The sequence below is a fragment of the Equus przewalskii genome, chromosome X (assembly GCF_037783145.1).
Source record: "Equus przewalskii isolate Varuska chromosome X, EquPr2, whole genome shotgun sequence".
NCBI classification, from domain to species: Eukaryota; Metazoa; Chordata; class Mammalia; order Perissodactyla; family Equidae; genus Equus; species Equus przewalskii.
Genome location: NC_091863.1, coordinates 49417478 through 49432921, shown reverse-complemented (window position 1 = coordinate 49432921; position 15444 = coordinate 49417478). Strand labels below are relative to the sequence as shown.

The 15444-nt window shown below is 41.0% G+C and overlaps 1 protein-coding gene across 4 annotated transcripts in view; it reads left to right on the top strand.

The window, feature by feature from the left end:
• Positions 1-15444, top strand: part of ZC4H2 (zinc finger C4H2-type containing) — a 67748-nt gene that overhangs the window by 31677 nt on the left and 20627 nt on the right. The window contains exons 1-2 of one of the 4 annotated variants that reach the window (XM_070604162.1): positions 3866-4028; positions 7797-7868. The exons of 1 other annotated variant lie outside the window; for it this stretch is intronic. Coding sequence is in view for 2 of the 3 variants with exons in the window: in XM_070604161.1 (XP_070460262.1) it covers positions 3976-4028 (53 nt within the window). In the remaining variant the exon portion in view is untranslated. Of the gene's footprint in view, positions 1-3784; positions 4029-7796; positions 7869-15444 lie in introns of those variants that run through there. 2 more of the 4 variants (XM_070604161.1, XM_070604164.1) reach the window with 2 other exon arrangements.

The following is a 15444-nucleotide window of genomic DNA, read 5'->3' as shown; positions in this document are numbered from 1 at the left end:
TCAGCTTCCTCTTCTGTAAAATGGGAATAATAATAGTAATACTTTATAGGGTCATTGCAAGGATTCAATTGACTTAATACATGCAAAGCATTATAGCCCCAGTACCTAGAAGAGTGTCTGGCATGTAGTAGGTACCCAAGAAATATTTGATGGCTGACTGAATGAATGAATCCTTGATACCTCTTGCTCCTTCCCTCCTTTCCTACCTAGTTTCCCCTCAGGACTCTTTGCTCAGGAAAGTTGTCCCTGACTGTTCCCTTGCCCACTGCCCAGGACTAAGTTGGTTCTCCTGTTAGGCTTGCTCACAGAACCTAGACTTCTTCCAATCCCTAATTGTTGGATATAGCTAAATATTTATGTGTGTGATCTTTGTAATAACTGGTCTCTCCAACTAAACTGCAGGCTTGGTGAGGGCAGGGCCTATGTCTGTCATATTTACTATGGGATCTCTTTTGCCTATTGTAGTGCCTGACATAATAGGTACACAACAAATATTTCTTGGCTGGGATGACCCAAAAACTTTGGCTCGTTTTTCTCTTAGCAATGCCAATTAAGAGACATGACTTGAGAAATTTAGTGAGTATTTTGTAGCACCTTTTGAAAGGCAATTTAGATTGAAAGCTGTTGTTTCATCTCTGCCTCTTCTCTTAGTTCAGTTCATTATTGAAGCACAGGGAAAGATATATGAATTCAAACATTCTGGCCTCCACTCTTTAAATCTTGATCTATTCTCCGAAAGTATCGTGTCAACAAGCAACTGGCTGGCTTTCCCTTTGCTAATTCCTTGAATTTTAATGGTATTCACCCCAACATACCCTGCCCTCCTTACCTGTAAGGACAATGTTTATCCTAATAAGAGTAAGATTTTTTTATTCTCACCACTTCAAATAAGTCAGTTTTTCTAATAAAATAATGCATTAGAACTCATTGCTAGCACAACTTCTAAATATTTTCTCATCGATTACAGACTTCTGATCAATTGAGAGTTTTTGAACACTTACTGTAAGAAGGCTACCAGCTTGGCTTAAAGGTATTGTTTTAAGTACTGATTCAGGAGAAGGGGCAGAAGGCTATGGTTTCCTTCTACTCTCTTCTCTTTATCTGTAGTATTTACCTTCCTCTCATTGCTATCCTGGTTTCTTACAACTCAGCAAGGATCAGGTGAAACACCTGTTATTAAAGAGGTCAAGAAGCCAAGAAAACGAATGGAAGCTAAGAATCTTATGGACCTTTTTCTTTATTGAACACCTTAATTGTTACAAATAGCATAAACCTTCTTCCAAGCTCCAGGTGTCCCAACGCCCCTTCTCTAGATTAACTGTCATCTCCCTTTAATGTCCATGGATTGGGTGCATGTGACATACTTGACCCTCTGCAGACTCCCCGTATTGGAGTGTACCATCTGGCTGAAGTAACAGAAGCATTTGGATTCCATGAGGGCAGCAGCAGTTTGATGCCGGTCACGTGAGGCCATGGGAAGAGCACAAGGCCCTGAGTCAGGAGTCCTGTTTCTGTGTAATCTTGGATTAGTCTTTTGCCTCTCTTGGCCTGTTTCCTCATTTGTGGAATAAGGTTTTGGAGAGGCTTGAAAGAAAGGTATTTGCCGAATTATTTTGAAAATCACACTGTAAAGCTATTAACATATTTAATTTAAACAGATGCAAAACCACATCTAGACCCTTACCAGGCATGTGAATATAGTGAGAGGTAAAGATTTTAAGAGGAAGTGGATGGTGGAAGGGACATTAGTTTTAAAACCTCAAAGGCCATTCCTAAATTGCTTCCCACACATCCCCTTACACACCCTCCATTTCTCCTCAAACCAGAGTTAACTCATATTATAAAGTAATTTATCTTTGAAATATCTACATCTAAGATCCCATCTTACTTCTGGTCTCCATATTTTTTTCATAGATATTCCCTTCCTTAATCTGCAAGTAACTTGGTCTAACCAGAGGTCAGGCTCTAGTTTTGTAATTTACTGTATGGCTTTGGACAAGCCACTTTCCCTATCTGAGTCAGTTTTCTTCCTTGTAAAAGGGAATGAATCTACTTACCCCCTTCACAGTGGTTGTGAGAATGAGATGAGAGACTGTACATATAGCTCTCAGCACAGTATCTGATACATGCCATGCCTTACATGGACTTGTTTTATTTCCCTTCCTCTTATAGGACAGGGCTAGGGACAGTTCTTGGCTCTTGACTCTTTGGTAGGGTAGCTCAGACCCACAGTCTTTGTGCCCAACCAACTCAATGGTCTTCACATGCCTATTAGTGGCACCATAAGATAGGGATTTTCAAGACCATCAGGAAATTGTTAGGTTAGACACCAAGGAGAATTTCCTGTTTGTAGAAGTTATTATGTCTGGGATCCAAAGAAGAGAACGGATTCAATTCCTTCCCTGGAGAACTCTTCAAATCAGTGTGGACACCCAGAGTATCCTGAGATTCATGTTCCACTAACTTTTCTCCAGCTCCTAAAAAATATCAAGCCTTGTGTTCAGCACCATATGGGGATAATCTTATTGAGTACTCACAACAAGCCTTTGAGGTGAGGTTAACTGAGTCCATTTTTCAGATGAGGAAACTGAGGCCCAGTAAAAGAAATGGTAAGCTCAGTCAGAGATAGCTCCAACTCACCTTTACGTGGGAGTGACTCAAAGTCCTCCTTTTGTCCAAAGCCCAGCTCTCTGGTCCTGTCCATGCTCTCTGAGTAACTACCTCTTACATGCTCTCATCTCCTCTAAATCATTCTCTACTTTGTCTGGAGTCACCTCCCTAAGACATCCATCCAAATTAATCACGTCTGTGCTTTGAAACATAAAATAACTTGGCATTATTTGGCACAGAGTAAACACTTTAATGTGTATTTGGATGAATGTGTACCTATACGATTAAGCCCAAACTCTTTAGTATGACATTCAAGGTCTTTCACAATCTGGCTCCAACCTACCTTTTCTAGATACATCTCCCACTTCTCTTTCCTACCTCCACACCTCATATATGAACCTTATGCTCCAGACAGCTTGGCCCACTTGTCCTTTCCTTTCTATATGTGTTGTACCCTCTCCTGTAAAGTCCATCCTCCTCAATGGTCTGGCAAATTCTCAGTCACCTTTTGAGACCTGTTTACATCTTCTCTGCTCAGGTTACACTTTATCTATCCATTCCTGTATTATGACAGCACACTGCACTGTAATTAATGGGTTATCTTTTAGTCTTTCCTGCTCCTCAAAGGCAAGGACTTGCTTTTATTTATCTTTGCCTCCCCCAGTGGCTCCCCAAGTACCTCCTTCATTGACTGGCAAAGTTTGAGCTCAGTAACTGTTTGTAGAATGGATGGGGGGCTGGAAGGAAGGAGGTCATCCCCCCTCAACATCCCCCAGCTTTAGCTTCTGCTCCCTCCTTCCTTCCTCCTCTTCTCCACTGCCGCCTCATTTCCATCTGAATGCCAGCGCCACTAATTCCCTGGCAGCAGCCAGAACACTCATTATCTCAGAAGCAAATTCCCGTGCAGGGTTTCTCTCCTGCCCCAAAGTGTCAAGTAATTAGCGACTCCTGGTAACCTTTTGGGGATGGGTAGGAGTGAGGGTCCCCGGAGGGGTGTGAATGAGTCTGTCTCTCATCTCTTCAGTTGCCTTCTGAGGTATTTTTCCCCATTTTTTCCAAGCACAAGCCAGGCATTGTATTCCTCACAACCTTTGACATAATTATCTGTGACAGTGATTTAAAGTACGACTGCGGGAAGAGAAACAGACATGTCTTGCTTGGCCTTCTGGGAGTTGTAGTCTTGCCGGCCCCAAGGCTGCCTGGCTGGCCCTAGAGCTGCGGACTACAGCTCCCAGGCCTTCTCCAAGTCCACACCGCACAGGCTCAGAGCTCCATGCCCGGAGGAGGTGGTTACATTGTGTCTATTGTATCCCGGGGCTTGTGTGTTTGTACATTTCTTAGGACGTGAAATTGAGAGTGAAAAGCATGGCAGATGAGCAAGAAATCATGTGCAAATTGGAAAGCATTAAAGAGATCAGGTAAGTGGAACGTTGCAGCGCCCCCTGAGGCCCCCTCAAAGCCCCCAAAATCTCTTGCTGCCGGAGAGGACTGAATTACGTAGGGAAAGTATCTATTGTTGGGCTACTTGCGGAGGGGGGTGGGAAAGGAGCCCATTCAACACGGGAATCAGGAATGGGAAGAATGTTGGGGATAGTCGGAACTGAGACTAGTAGAGAGAGACAGAAAAACAGAGAGACTGACCAAGGGAGACCTCTTGCCAGATGTGGCTGAGAATGCCAGATGGAGACACACCGGGGGCGGCGGTGTTGGTCCCAAGATAGCTTTATTCTTCTTGAGGTGGGAGTTGGAGGACGACATTCTTAGATCTATTATTCTTTTAAGTGTTTGTTGGCTCAAAGGTGTATTTCGCTCCTTGCTGTTTAGGAGTCGAGATTTTCTTTTTTATTCTCACATTCAACTTCCAGACCTGGAGCTAAGGCAAGCCTTTTAAAAGCAGAGTCTAGCGCGTCCGGGCTGCTGGCGGTTGCCAGGGACTGCGGGCTGGCGGGGGAGTCAGGGCGCGGTGCGGAGGAATCCCGGCAGGCCGGGTCTGTGAGGAAGGAGAGCGCGCGTATGTATTTTTTGGTTTCACTCCCTCACCACTTTCTTCCTCTTCTAGCCCCGTGCTTGGGAAGGGGATGGGAGCGATGGAGACTGGGGAGGCAGACACCCCGCCCGGTGGTGGGATTACAACAGTTGCTCTGAGCCGCCAGAGGTGAAGGGTGGTCTAGCAAAGTGGGAGTTGCCTGCGTCCTGACCCCTTCGCTCTGGGAGCGGCTATGGCAAGGCGATGACGGTTGTCCTCGCTTAGAACACAATAGCGCCTTGCAAGTGGACTGCCTGGGCCAGCACCAGGCCTCCCTGCCCTGGCTTCCACCCTCATTCTGAGGGTGGCCAGGATCCAGCTGTTTCCCTTTAGTGTTATCCAGGAACCTGGAGAACAAGAAGGGAAGATATCAAGCGTGTCCCTTTAAGAAATAAGACTTTGACCAAGAGATTTAACCCTTGGAGTGAATGCCTCCCGTGAGACTTATACATGATGGTGATGGTAGGAAGCACCTTGGCTTCTTAGTCCTTTGAAGGGGTTGCATCTCTACTTACTTGGGGAAGTGAAAGGAAGGGAACTATTATTACTGAGCACCTGTTGTGCCAAGCCCTTTGACCTGTTATCCTCATTTCAGCAAGAGTCCTGAGAGCTTCCTACACCTCCTTTACAGCTGGGAAAATGGAGGCTCAGAAAATTTAACTAACTTTTCTAGAGCCAAACAGCTTGGAAATGCCAAATTTTGACAGGAATCCAGTCAATCTGCGTGCAGAGGCTCTGGTCTTCTCGCCCTATCCCACAGAGGGTCTGGGAAAGTGTGGAGGGGGGCGAGTAGGTTGCGATTTTTTTCTGCAAAGGCGTTAAAAGATAGGAAGTAGGATATCTTGGTGTAGGAAAAGGCCAGCTGTCATAATAACAACGCATCTAATAAGAAGCTTAGGCCAGCAAGTGGAGAGCCTAGACTTCTACTCTTACTGGACTTTAATGGGACCTCTGCCCAACTCCAGGAGAAGGAACAGTTGGGAGGAAGAAAAAGTGACCACGCCCAGTGGAGAACACATGGGAGGCCATCACTTCTACCCTCAACGGTGGTAATCCAGGCATTCCTACCACTACTAGTTTAGATGGGATCATCAGAGACCTGGAGACAGGGCTGAACTCCCAAGCTCAACCAGCAGTAACGAGGAGCCCCTCCCCAACCTGGATGTCAAGCAGAGACCCAGTGGAAAACCTGGACTTCTACTGCCCCCCTTCCTTGCAAAAGGAGGATGTCAGAAAGGTCTACAAAAACAAAAGATTTAAAAGAGATCCAGAGTGTCCACATTTAATTGAAAAATTTACTTGCCATACAAGATTATCAACTTAAATGAGTAGAAAAAGTAAACATGCCAGCATTGAGATGACACAGATAGAATTATCTGACAAGGACTTTTGCAGCCATCGTAAAAATGTTTCAAGGAGCAATTACAACACACTTGAAACAAATAGTAAATTAGAAAATCTCTGCATATAAATAGAAAGTCTCAACAAAGAAATATAAAACATAAAAAAGAACCAAATGGAAATTTGAGAACTGAAAAATGCACTAGCCAAAAATACTCTAAAAACTCAGTGGATGAGCTCAACTGCGAGATGGAGAAGACAGAGGAAAGAATCAGACAACTTAAATACAGAACAATAGAAATCACCCAATCTGAACAACAGAGAGAAATTAGATTCAAAAGAAGAAAACAGAAAGAATTGAGCAGAGCCTCTGGACCTGTGGGACTATAACAAAAGATCTAACATTCATGTCAACAGAATTTCAGAGAGGAGAAAGAGGGCAGGACTGGAAAGCACTTGAAGAAATAGTGGCTAAAAACTTCCCAAACTGAGCAAAGGGCATAACCCTCCAGACTTGAGAAGCTAAGCAAACTCCATCAGGATAACCACCTCGCAAATCACACCAAGACACATCATAGTCAACCTTCTGAAAACAAAAGGCAAAGAAAAGATCTAGAAAGCCAGCGAGAAACAACACCTTACCTATACCTGCAGGGGAAAAGAATTTAGAATGACAGTAGATTTCTCATCAGAAACTGACGAGGTCCTACTGGGAAGTGGCACAACATTTTTCAAGTGCTGAAGGAAAAGAATTGTCAACCCCAAATCCCATGTTCAGTGATAATGTCCTTCAGGAATAAAGGGATAATCAAGACATTCTCAGGTGAAAGAAAACAGGGAATTTATCAGAAGGAGGTCTACCTTATAAGAATGACTAAAGTCAGTTCTTGAAACAGAAAAGAAACAACAAAAGAAAACTTTGGAAGAAAGAACACAGTAAGCAAAAACATGGGTAAACACAGCAGAAGTTATTTTCCTCTTGAGTTGTCTGAAGTATGTTTGATGATTGGGTCAAAATTTATCACACTATCTCGTGATTCTGAATATATGTAGAGAAAATATTTAAGACATTTGTTATAAACGGGACTGTAAAGGGGTGTAAAAGGGAGGTATATGAACTGGTAAAATGATGACATCAGAAGACTGATAAATTATATATCTGCCTATCTATGTATATTTATAATGTAATAGTGACAACAAACACTAGAAAAGCTATACAAAGAGATGCACTCAAAAACATTATAGATAAATCAAGATGGAATTCAAAAAAAAGTTGAAGTCACCTACAGGAAGGCAGGACAAAGAAAACAGAAAAACTGAAAACAGAGAGAACAAACAGATAACAAAAAATAATACGGCAGACTTAGCCTTAACATATCAATAATTATGTTGAATATAAATGGTCTAAATACACCAATTAAAAGACAGAGTGGATTTAAAAAACATGGCCTAACTATATTCTGTCTACTAGAAATGCATTTCAAATATAATGATATAGGTAGGTTGAGAGTAAAAGGATGGAAAAGGATACCAGGCAAATATCAATCGAAAGAAAGCAGGGGTGGCTATATTAATATCAGATAAAGCAGATTTCATAGCAAAAGAAAATTCCCAGGGTCAGAGTGGAACATTACAATATGAGAAGGGATCAATCCATCAAGAACACATAACAAATCTAGATGTGTATGCACCAAAAGTGATTTAAATTAGCCTGTTTTTGACAATTTTAGAATAATATAGAAAGCTTACATCACTTGATTTAAGAATTTAAAATGGAGAAAGTATAACAAATACACACTTGATGTTCACAAATGGACAGGTAAACGTGTGGGAGGTGGAAAGAAGGAAGGAGCAAACGAAAGGGCAGAAGGAACTGGATAAAGGAACTAAGGTTTGTTGAACACCCACTAATTTCAAAACTCTTGGCTCATTTAATACAGTAATCTTCCTAATGGAAATCTGTGGTAGGAATTATTATCCCAATTTTACAGATAAGCATACTAAGGCTCAGAGAGGTTAGGTAACCTATCTATGGTCACACAGCTAGGAAAGGAAGAGAGAATATATCTTTCAATTCGCATGGCATATGCATTTCAGCAAATGTGGGTAGTCTGCTTAGCCATTATTCACACTTCTTCAACTGTTTTAATCCTAAATCTCTTAAAGGTATGAGCAGAGAGCCTATTTCTGCTAAAAAACAAAAACAAAACGTTGCTTCTGGGCTGAAGTAGCGGTGATGATGGCAATATCACCTAAAGACCTGATTAAGTCAAGCTGAAAGCCAGACACACCCCCTAGGCACAGGCCCAAAAATATGCACATTCATAGTCAGTGCTCATGCGTACCAATGGCAGAATTTGAAGTGGTAAATGTCTCAGGAATGAATTCTCCCATCACAGACCATTCCTGACTTTTGATTCTGACTACATGCTGAGCCCTGTCTTTCCTCCCAATCCCAACCACACTCCAACACCATGCTCTAGACTTAAGCCCCCCAAATCCCACACTAGTCTATTTTGTCCATCCATTCCTTGGGCTTTCAAATGTTGATGAAGGAGCATGTGGATATGTGGAAAAGGGAAGAGAAGAATGGAATAAAAGAAGTGAGATGGAAAAGAGGGAAGAAAAGGAAAAGAAGCCATGAGGCAGAGAAGGTGAGTGCAGCCACCACTAGATGAACCAGAGCCCTTCACCAGCTCCCCAAATGCATACTAATGTCTCTATAACATGCACAGGCCATCCATACACACTGCACATACACATACCCCGATTCACACATATCCGTACACAATGAGCTTTCCTCACTTAAGAAAGGAAAAACTCATTTTGGAAGTAAATATTGTGGTGTCAAGTAGACCCTCTTAAATTTCTGCCCTGGATCCTCTCTTTTTCTCTCTACACATTCTCCTGGGTGACTTTCTGTACTCCCATGGCATCGAATATTATCTCCAAATCCTCAGTCTCTACTCCCTACCTTCCTTCCAAGCTTCAGCCCAATATATCCCACATCCCACCACAGACACAGCTCAAGTTGGCCAACTCTTAAGACTTTTTCTCTTCCTGCCCCAATCCAGCTCCTCTCACTAAACCTCTGCTTTAATGCCATATTCTCTGCACAGTTACCTCAGATTGAAACCTGAATGTCAATATTGATTACCCTTTCTTTTTTATAGCTCACCTCTGATCACTTAGCAAGTCCTACTATTTCTACCCTCAACATCTGGCTCAAATTCCTTCCCCACTCTCCACTTCCACACTCACTGCCACGTTTTAGGCCTTCATCATGACTGGCCTGGGTATTTGTAATGTTGTATCCATTTCCTGTCTTCATGCCCCTCCTCCCATCTTGAACGCCCCCCGCACCACTATGAGAACTACCTTCCTAAAGCACTGGTGTTATTATGTTATTCCTCGAACACATTCACTGATTTCCCATTGCCTATAGCAGTATTTTTCAAAAATAGGTCGTGAAACATTAGTAGATCATGAAATGCATTAGTCAGTTGCTGGTAGCGTTTGCAAAAAAAATTTTTAAAGAACAAAATAAGATAGAAAATATCAGCATACATTGCTTGAGAAATGATAGGTATTCTTTGCAGAAACTTTTGTTTCAGTTTTATATATGTGTATGTGTATATTGGGTTACAGTGTGAAATTCGTTTCTCACTGGAGGTCATTTCTTACTGTATGTCTATTGGACAAGACATTTGACTGTAATTTTTGCCATGGTATTCATGCCCCTCTCTTCCATAAGTCTGACCCAGACCCACCTTTCCAATATTATCTGCTACTACTTTTCATTCACCCGATCCTTTATCCACACAGAAGTTCCTCACTGTTTCATATACTTCCACTCCTGTAGGCCTTTGCCAACACTGATCCCTCGTTATTGAATATCCTACCCTCATTCCAAGTCTGTAAATCCTACTCATTCTTCAAGGAAGACCCAGAACAAATACCACCTTTTGTCCAAAACCGTCTCAAATTTCCCAGCCCAAATGAATCACTAGCCCTTTGGGCTCCCACAGAGAAAATTATTATAGCACTCAAATTATTCTACCTTATGATAAAGTTTTGAATTGACATGTCTTCTTCCTTCCTTCCTTCCTTCCTTCCTTCAGTCATTGCTGGGGCAGCTTCAGCAGGTTCCTCTGTCACCTGGCTTGAGAACTGACTCAGCCCCAGTGCTACACAACAGCAAGTCACAGGACAGCTGGGACCTCTGGGACTTAGGAATGAGCAAGTCAAGGCCTACGATGCTGACCGCAGGAGAGAGAATGGAAAGGACTTGACATTTGGTAGTGAGCTATAAGAAAGTCTTCAAGGCAAACTCTTCTAAGAAACCTGCTTTGCTGGCAGTAGTTGTTTTTCCAGATGAGCGAGTAAACATTAAATGGAAGAACACTTGGTACTTAGGCAGTGTTCTCTCCAGAGTAGGCAGAAAAAGCTGGCTCCTTTTTCTTCATTCGGTGATATTTGTCAAGCACCTGTTCTGGGCCATAGACAGGGCTGGGACATTCTGTGAGGACCACTAAAATGAATTAGACCTGTTGTCGAGGATCTTAGAATCAAGGTGAATATCCCTGAGTTCCAGACTCACATATCGAACTTCCCAGTTAACCAACCCCACTGGAAGTATCACTGGCATCTCAAACAGGCCCCAACAGAACTCTCAATTCCATCCCCACCCTCACTCCCAATCATTCTCCTTTCCTAGTCTTCCCCATCAGTAGTAAATCTCCCTCCATCCCATGATCTGGAATCATTCTTCATTCCTCCCTCTCTCTGAACCCCTGTATCCAAAACAGTAGCACAGTGGTTATCAAACTTGAACATACATTAGGCTCCAGCTGGAGGGCTGTCGAAACATAGATTGCTGAGTTTAATCACCAGAGTCTCTGATTCAGTAGATCTCAGATGGGGCTTGAGAATTTGCATTTCTAGTAAGTTCCTAGGCAATGCTGTTGCTCCTGGTTTAGGGACCACACTTGTAAAAACCAATGTATTAGTAAGACCTGGCAGGTTATACCTATATAATATATTCTGGATCTGTCTACTTCTCACCATTCTCTTAGCTTATCAACAAACGTGAACAGGTTTCCATCCATCTCCATTAGCCACTGTCTTCACTTGATCTGCTCATCCTTAAGTCCTACAGGTCCAAGCTGTACTGCCCTGCTTTTTGAGTGACTGTTGGGGCTAAGTCACCTCTGAAGCTAGGTGACAGATGAACCTGCCAAGTTTGTCCCAGGTATGGATGATCCATTGCCCTATAACCTCTCCTCTCCACCCTTCCTCCATGTTAGTCAGCAAAGAGTCATTGTTAACCAGAAGTTAGCCAGCTAAATATTTTTATCTTGGTCCAGGACTCTGTTTGGAGAGGCTGTGGCCTAGGGAAGTCAGAAATCCTGGCTCAACAGTAAGGTATGACTGGCCCCAGTGAGTGTGTAAGACCCTAAGGAAGTAAGTGTCTTGTGGTTTTCCTGGTATTCTGTGGCCACTTGGGAGGATTTCATTATGAAATTTCCACATAAAATCAGATCTTGAATGATTTGGATACTTTCTACACTTGGAGCACCAAACATTCCACAGCTTCCATCTCATGGAGTCATCCAACAACTCTGTGCAGGGCTACACTGAGTCCTACTTCTCAGGTAGAATTTTCAAGGTTCCAAGAGGTTCCATAATGTACCCTATTTCATCCTGAAAATTGGTGACTGAGCCAGGACAAGCCATTGGCTTGTTTTCTGTGGCTTGAAATCTATCATATGAGGAAAGTTTCTTGGCACTATAGACAGGTTATTAGGCTCAGCATGCTGGATTCTCCACTTCCTGGCTTTGTGATCTTGGGCAAATCACTTTACTTTTCTCAGCCTCAAATTTTTCATCTTTAAAAATGAAGCTAATTTCATGAGGTCGTGATGAGGATTAAATTAGATAGCGTATAAGGTGCCTAGCACAGTTGCTGGAACATAGTAGGCACCAAAAAGAATAATAATAGTAGCTATTATTGTTAAATAAAGCCTTTCTTAACACCCATTTCCTTCTCAGTTCCTGACACCTACAGACTCTTAATAAATGTTTACTGAATGAATGAAAACCCCCCACCTATGGTAATGTCTTTCTTTCTCTTAGGCTACTGAAATTACAGTCAGTACCCTGGACTTACCACCTATTTGAATCCATTTTTGTCACACTCCAGATGTAATTGTTGAACCCTGCTTATGGCCAAAGCAGTGTGATAGCTGATGTGGAGTTGACAGAAATATGGTATAGTGCCAGTCTCTAGAAAGCGCTTGCATATACAAGTGTCTGGATTTCAAATTGCTTCATGTGTAAGTCTGTATATTTAGAAGACGCAGAGGACCATAACTGTATGCTCTTGTACTAGACATTTGTTTCTTCATCTCTGAAATGGAGAGGATGGATTTGATTAGTGGCTTTGAAATAAGGTTCTGAGGAGCCCTGGGAGTTCCAGGGAGGTGTATCAAGGGATACTCTGGTAGAGTCAGGTGAGGTTGGATTTGAAGAGAGAATAAGGACCCTGGGGGTCCCACTTCCACTTCAACCATAAAGTATTATGATTTGGCTTATTTTTCTATGTTGAATCACAATCAGTTATTCTATTTGAAGGAAGGGGTCTTCTCATCAATCACCCAAAGGATCCAGCACACTGTTGGGTAAATGGTACTTGCTTAATAATTTTTTTTGTCCACTTGATTGATAGAAGATGTAAAGAGAAGTAAGCTATTGTGTGTGTGCATTTAAGCAGTGGCTGACATGATGCCCACTATATAGATTTGAGAAATGAAGGACATTTTACTTATATTTAATCTTAACCCAAACTACCTAGTTGGTGGACAGAACATGGAAGGGTGGGCTTTAGATACTAAGCCTGAAGAGCATAGTAAAGGCAATCAACCACAAGGGTAACAAGTCCCTATTTCTTTTTTTCATCATTAACACCCCTTCCCCTTCCTCCTGGGTACCTCAATCAACCAACTCCATTAAAAATGTATTTCCTCTACAGAAACCTTTTGACAAGTCATTTATTTTCCTGGGAAAACTCGAGCAGAGGAGTAGAAACAGTTTAGAATTAGGGTTCAGACCATGTTGTGGGTTTATATTTGATTCTGAGTGAAGTAAGAAGCCATTGGAGGATATATTTTTAAAAGCTTTACTGAGTTGTAATTTACATACTGTAGAAACCATCCACTTTTAGGTGTAAAACTCAGTGACTTAGTAAATTTACAGAGTTGGGCAACTATCAACACCATACAATTTTAGAACATTTCCATCATCCCAAAAAGAGCCCTTATGCTCAATTTCAGTCAGTTTCTGTTCCCACCCACAGCCCCAGGCAACCAGTAATATACTCTCTGTCTCTATAGATTTGCCTTTTCAGGATATCGCATGTAGCTTAGCATATTGTTTTTGATGCTCTTACACGTTGTAGCATTTATCAGTATTTCTTTCCTTTTATTGACAAATAGTATTCCACTCTGTGAATATACCACATTTTGTTTCTTCACTCAGCAGGTGATGAACATTTGGGTTGTTTCCACCTTTTGGCTGTTGTAAATAATGCTGCATGTAAGTCTTTGTGTGGAAATATGTTTTCATTTCTTCTGGTTAGATTCCTAGGAGTGAAATTTTTGGGTCATATGATAAGCATGCATATAACTTTTTAAGATACTGAAAAACTGTTTTCCAAAGTGATTGTGCCAATTTCCATCCCCAGAAGCAGTGTATGAAAGTTTCAGTTTCTCTATATCCTCTACAACACTTGTTATTGTGTGTTTAAAAAAGACATTATAGGCATCATAGTGGTGTGAAGTGGCAGTTCTTTGTAGTTTTAAATTGCATTTCCCTAATGACTAATCCTGTTGAGCTTCTTCATGGGTTTACTTGCCACCCATATATCTTCTTTGGTGAAGTGTCTATTCAATTCTTTTGCCCATTTTTCAGTTGAGTTGTTTGTTTTCTTACTGTGAATTTTCAGTGTTCTTTAAATATTCAAAATACAAGTCCTTCATCAGATACCTGCTTTGCAAAGATTTTCTCCTAGCCTCCTTCTTGTCTTTTAATTCTTAGTGTCTTTTGAATTGCAGACATTTTAAATGTTGATGAAGAAGTCCAGTTCATCAGTATTTTCTTTTATGGATTGTGATTTTTGTATCGTATAAGAGAAATCTTTCCCTAAGCCAAAGTCACAAAGATTTTTTCCTATGTTTTCTTCCAGAAATTTTATTTTTAGGTTTTACATATAGGGCTATGATGCATTTTCACTTAATTTTTGTATATGATACAAGTATAAGTTGAAGTTTATTTATTTTTTAAATGTGCATATCCAGTTGTTTCAGGACAATTTGGTGAAAAGACCATCCTTTCTCCACAGCATTGCCTTTGCACCTTTGTCAAAAATAAGTTGTGGGTATATTTGTAGGTTTATTTCTGGACTCTGTATTCTGCTCTGTAGGTCTATTTGTGTATCTTTATGCCAATACCTCACTGTTTTGATTACTGCAGCTATATAATAATTCTTGAAATCAGGCAGTGTAATTTCTCCAACTTTGTTATTCTTCTGCAGAGTTGTTTTGGCTACTCTAGGCCCTTTGCATTTCTGTCTGGATTTTAGATTCCACTTATCAATTTCTTCAAAAATGTCTGCTGAAATTTTGATAGGATTGCACTGGTTGTATAGATTAATTTGTTGTATTTCACCAGTGTTTCAAATAATGTCCTTTATGTGTTCTAGGATGCAATCCAAGATACCCCACTGCATTTAGCCAGGTTTCTGTTGAATAGTGTTAGCATGGTGTATCTCCTTCCATCCTGTGACTTGTTTCTTTATATTTAAAGTGAGATTTTTTTAGGTAGCCCATGATTTGGTCCTTTTTATTTTAATCCAATCTGACAATCTGCTTTTTAATTGGAGATGTTTAGACTATTTATATTTGAGGTGCTTGTTGATACGGTTAGGTTTAAATCTACCACCTTATTATTTTCTATTTATCTCATCTGTTTTTTGTTTCCTGTTCCCTCCCTTCCTGCCTTCTTTTGGTTTAAGTATATTTTATGGTTCCATTTGATCTCTTTTTCTAACTTATTAGCTATGATTCTGTTTTGTTATTTTAGTAGTTGCCTTAGGGTCTGTTATATATATCTTTAACTTGTCACAATTTATCTTCAATTGGTCTTATACTGCTGCAGACATAGTATACGAAACTAGTATACAACATAGTATACAACATTACACCTTTATTTCTCTATTTCTGGCCTCTGTGCTATTACATTGATGTATTTCTTGGCTTAAATGGTTGATTATCTTTTTAAGTAATTTAAATAATGAGAAAAAGAGTCATCATATTTTTTTCATGTTCGGTGCTCAATATTCCTCTGCTATCATTTTCCTTCTGCTTCAAGGACACTTTTAACGTTTATAGAGAGAGGGTTTGCTGGTGATG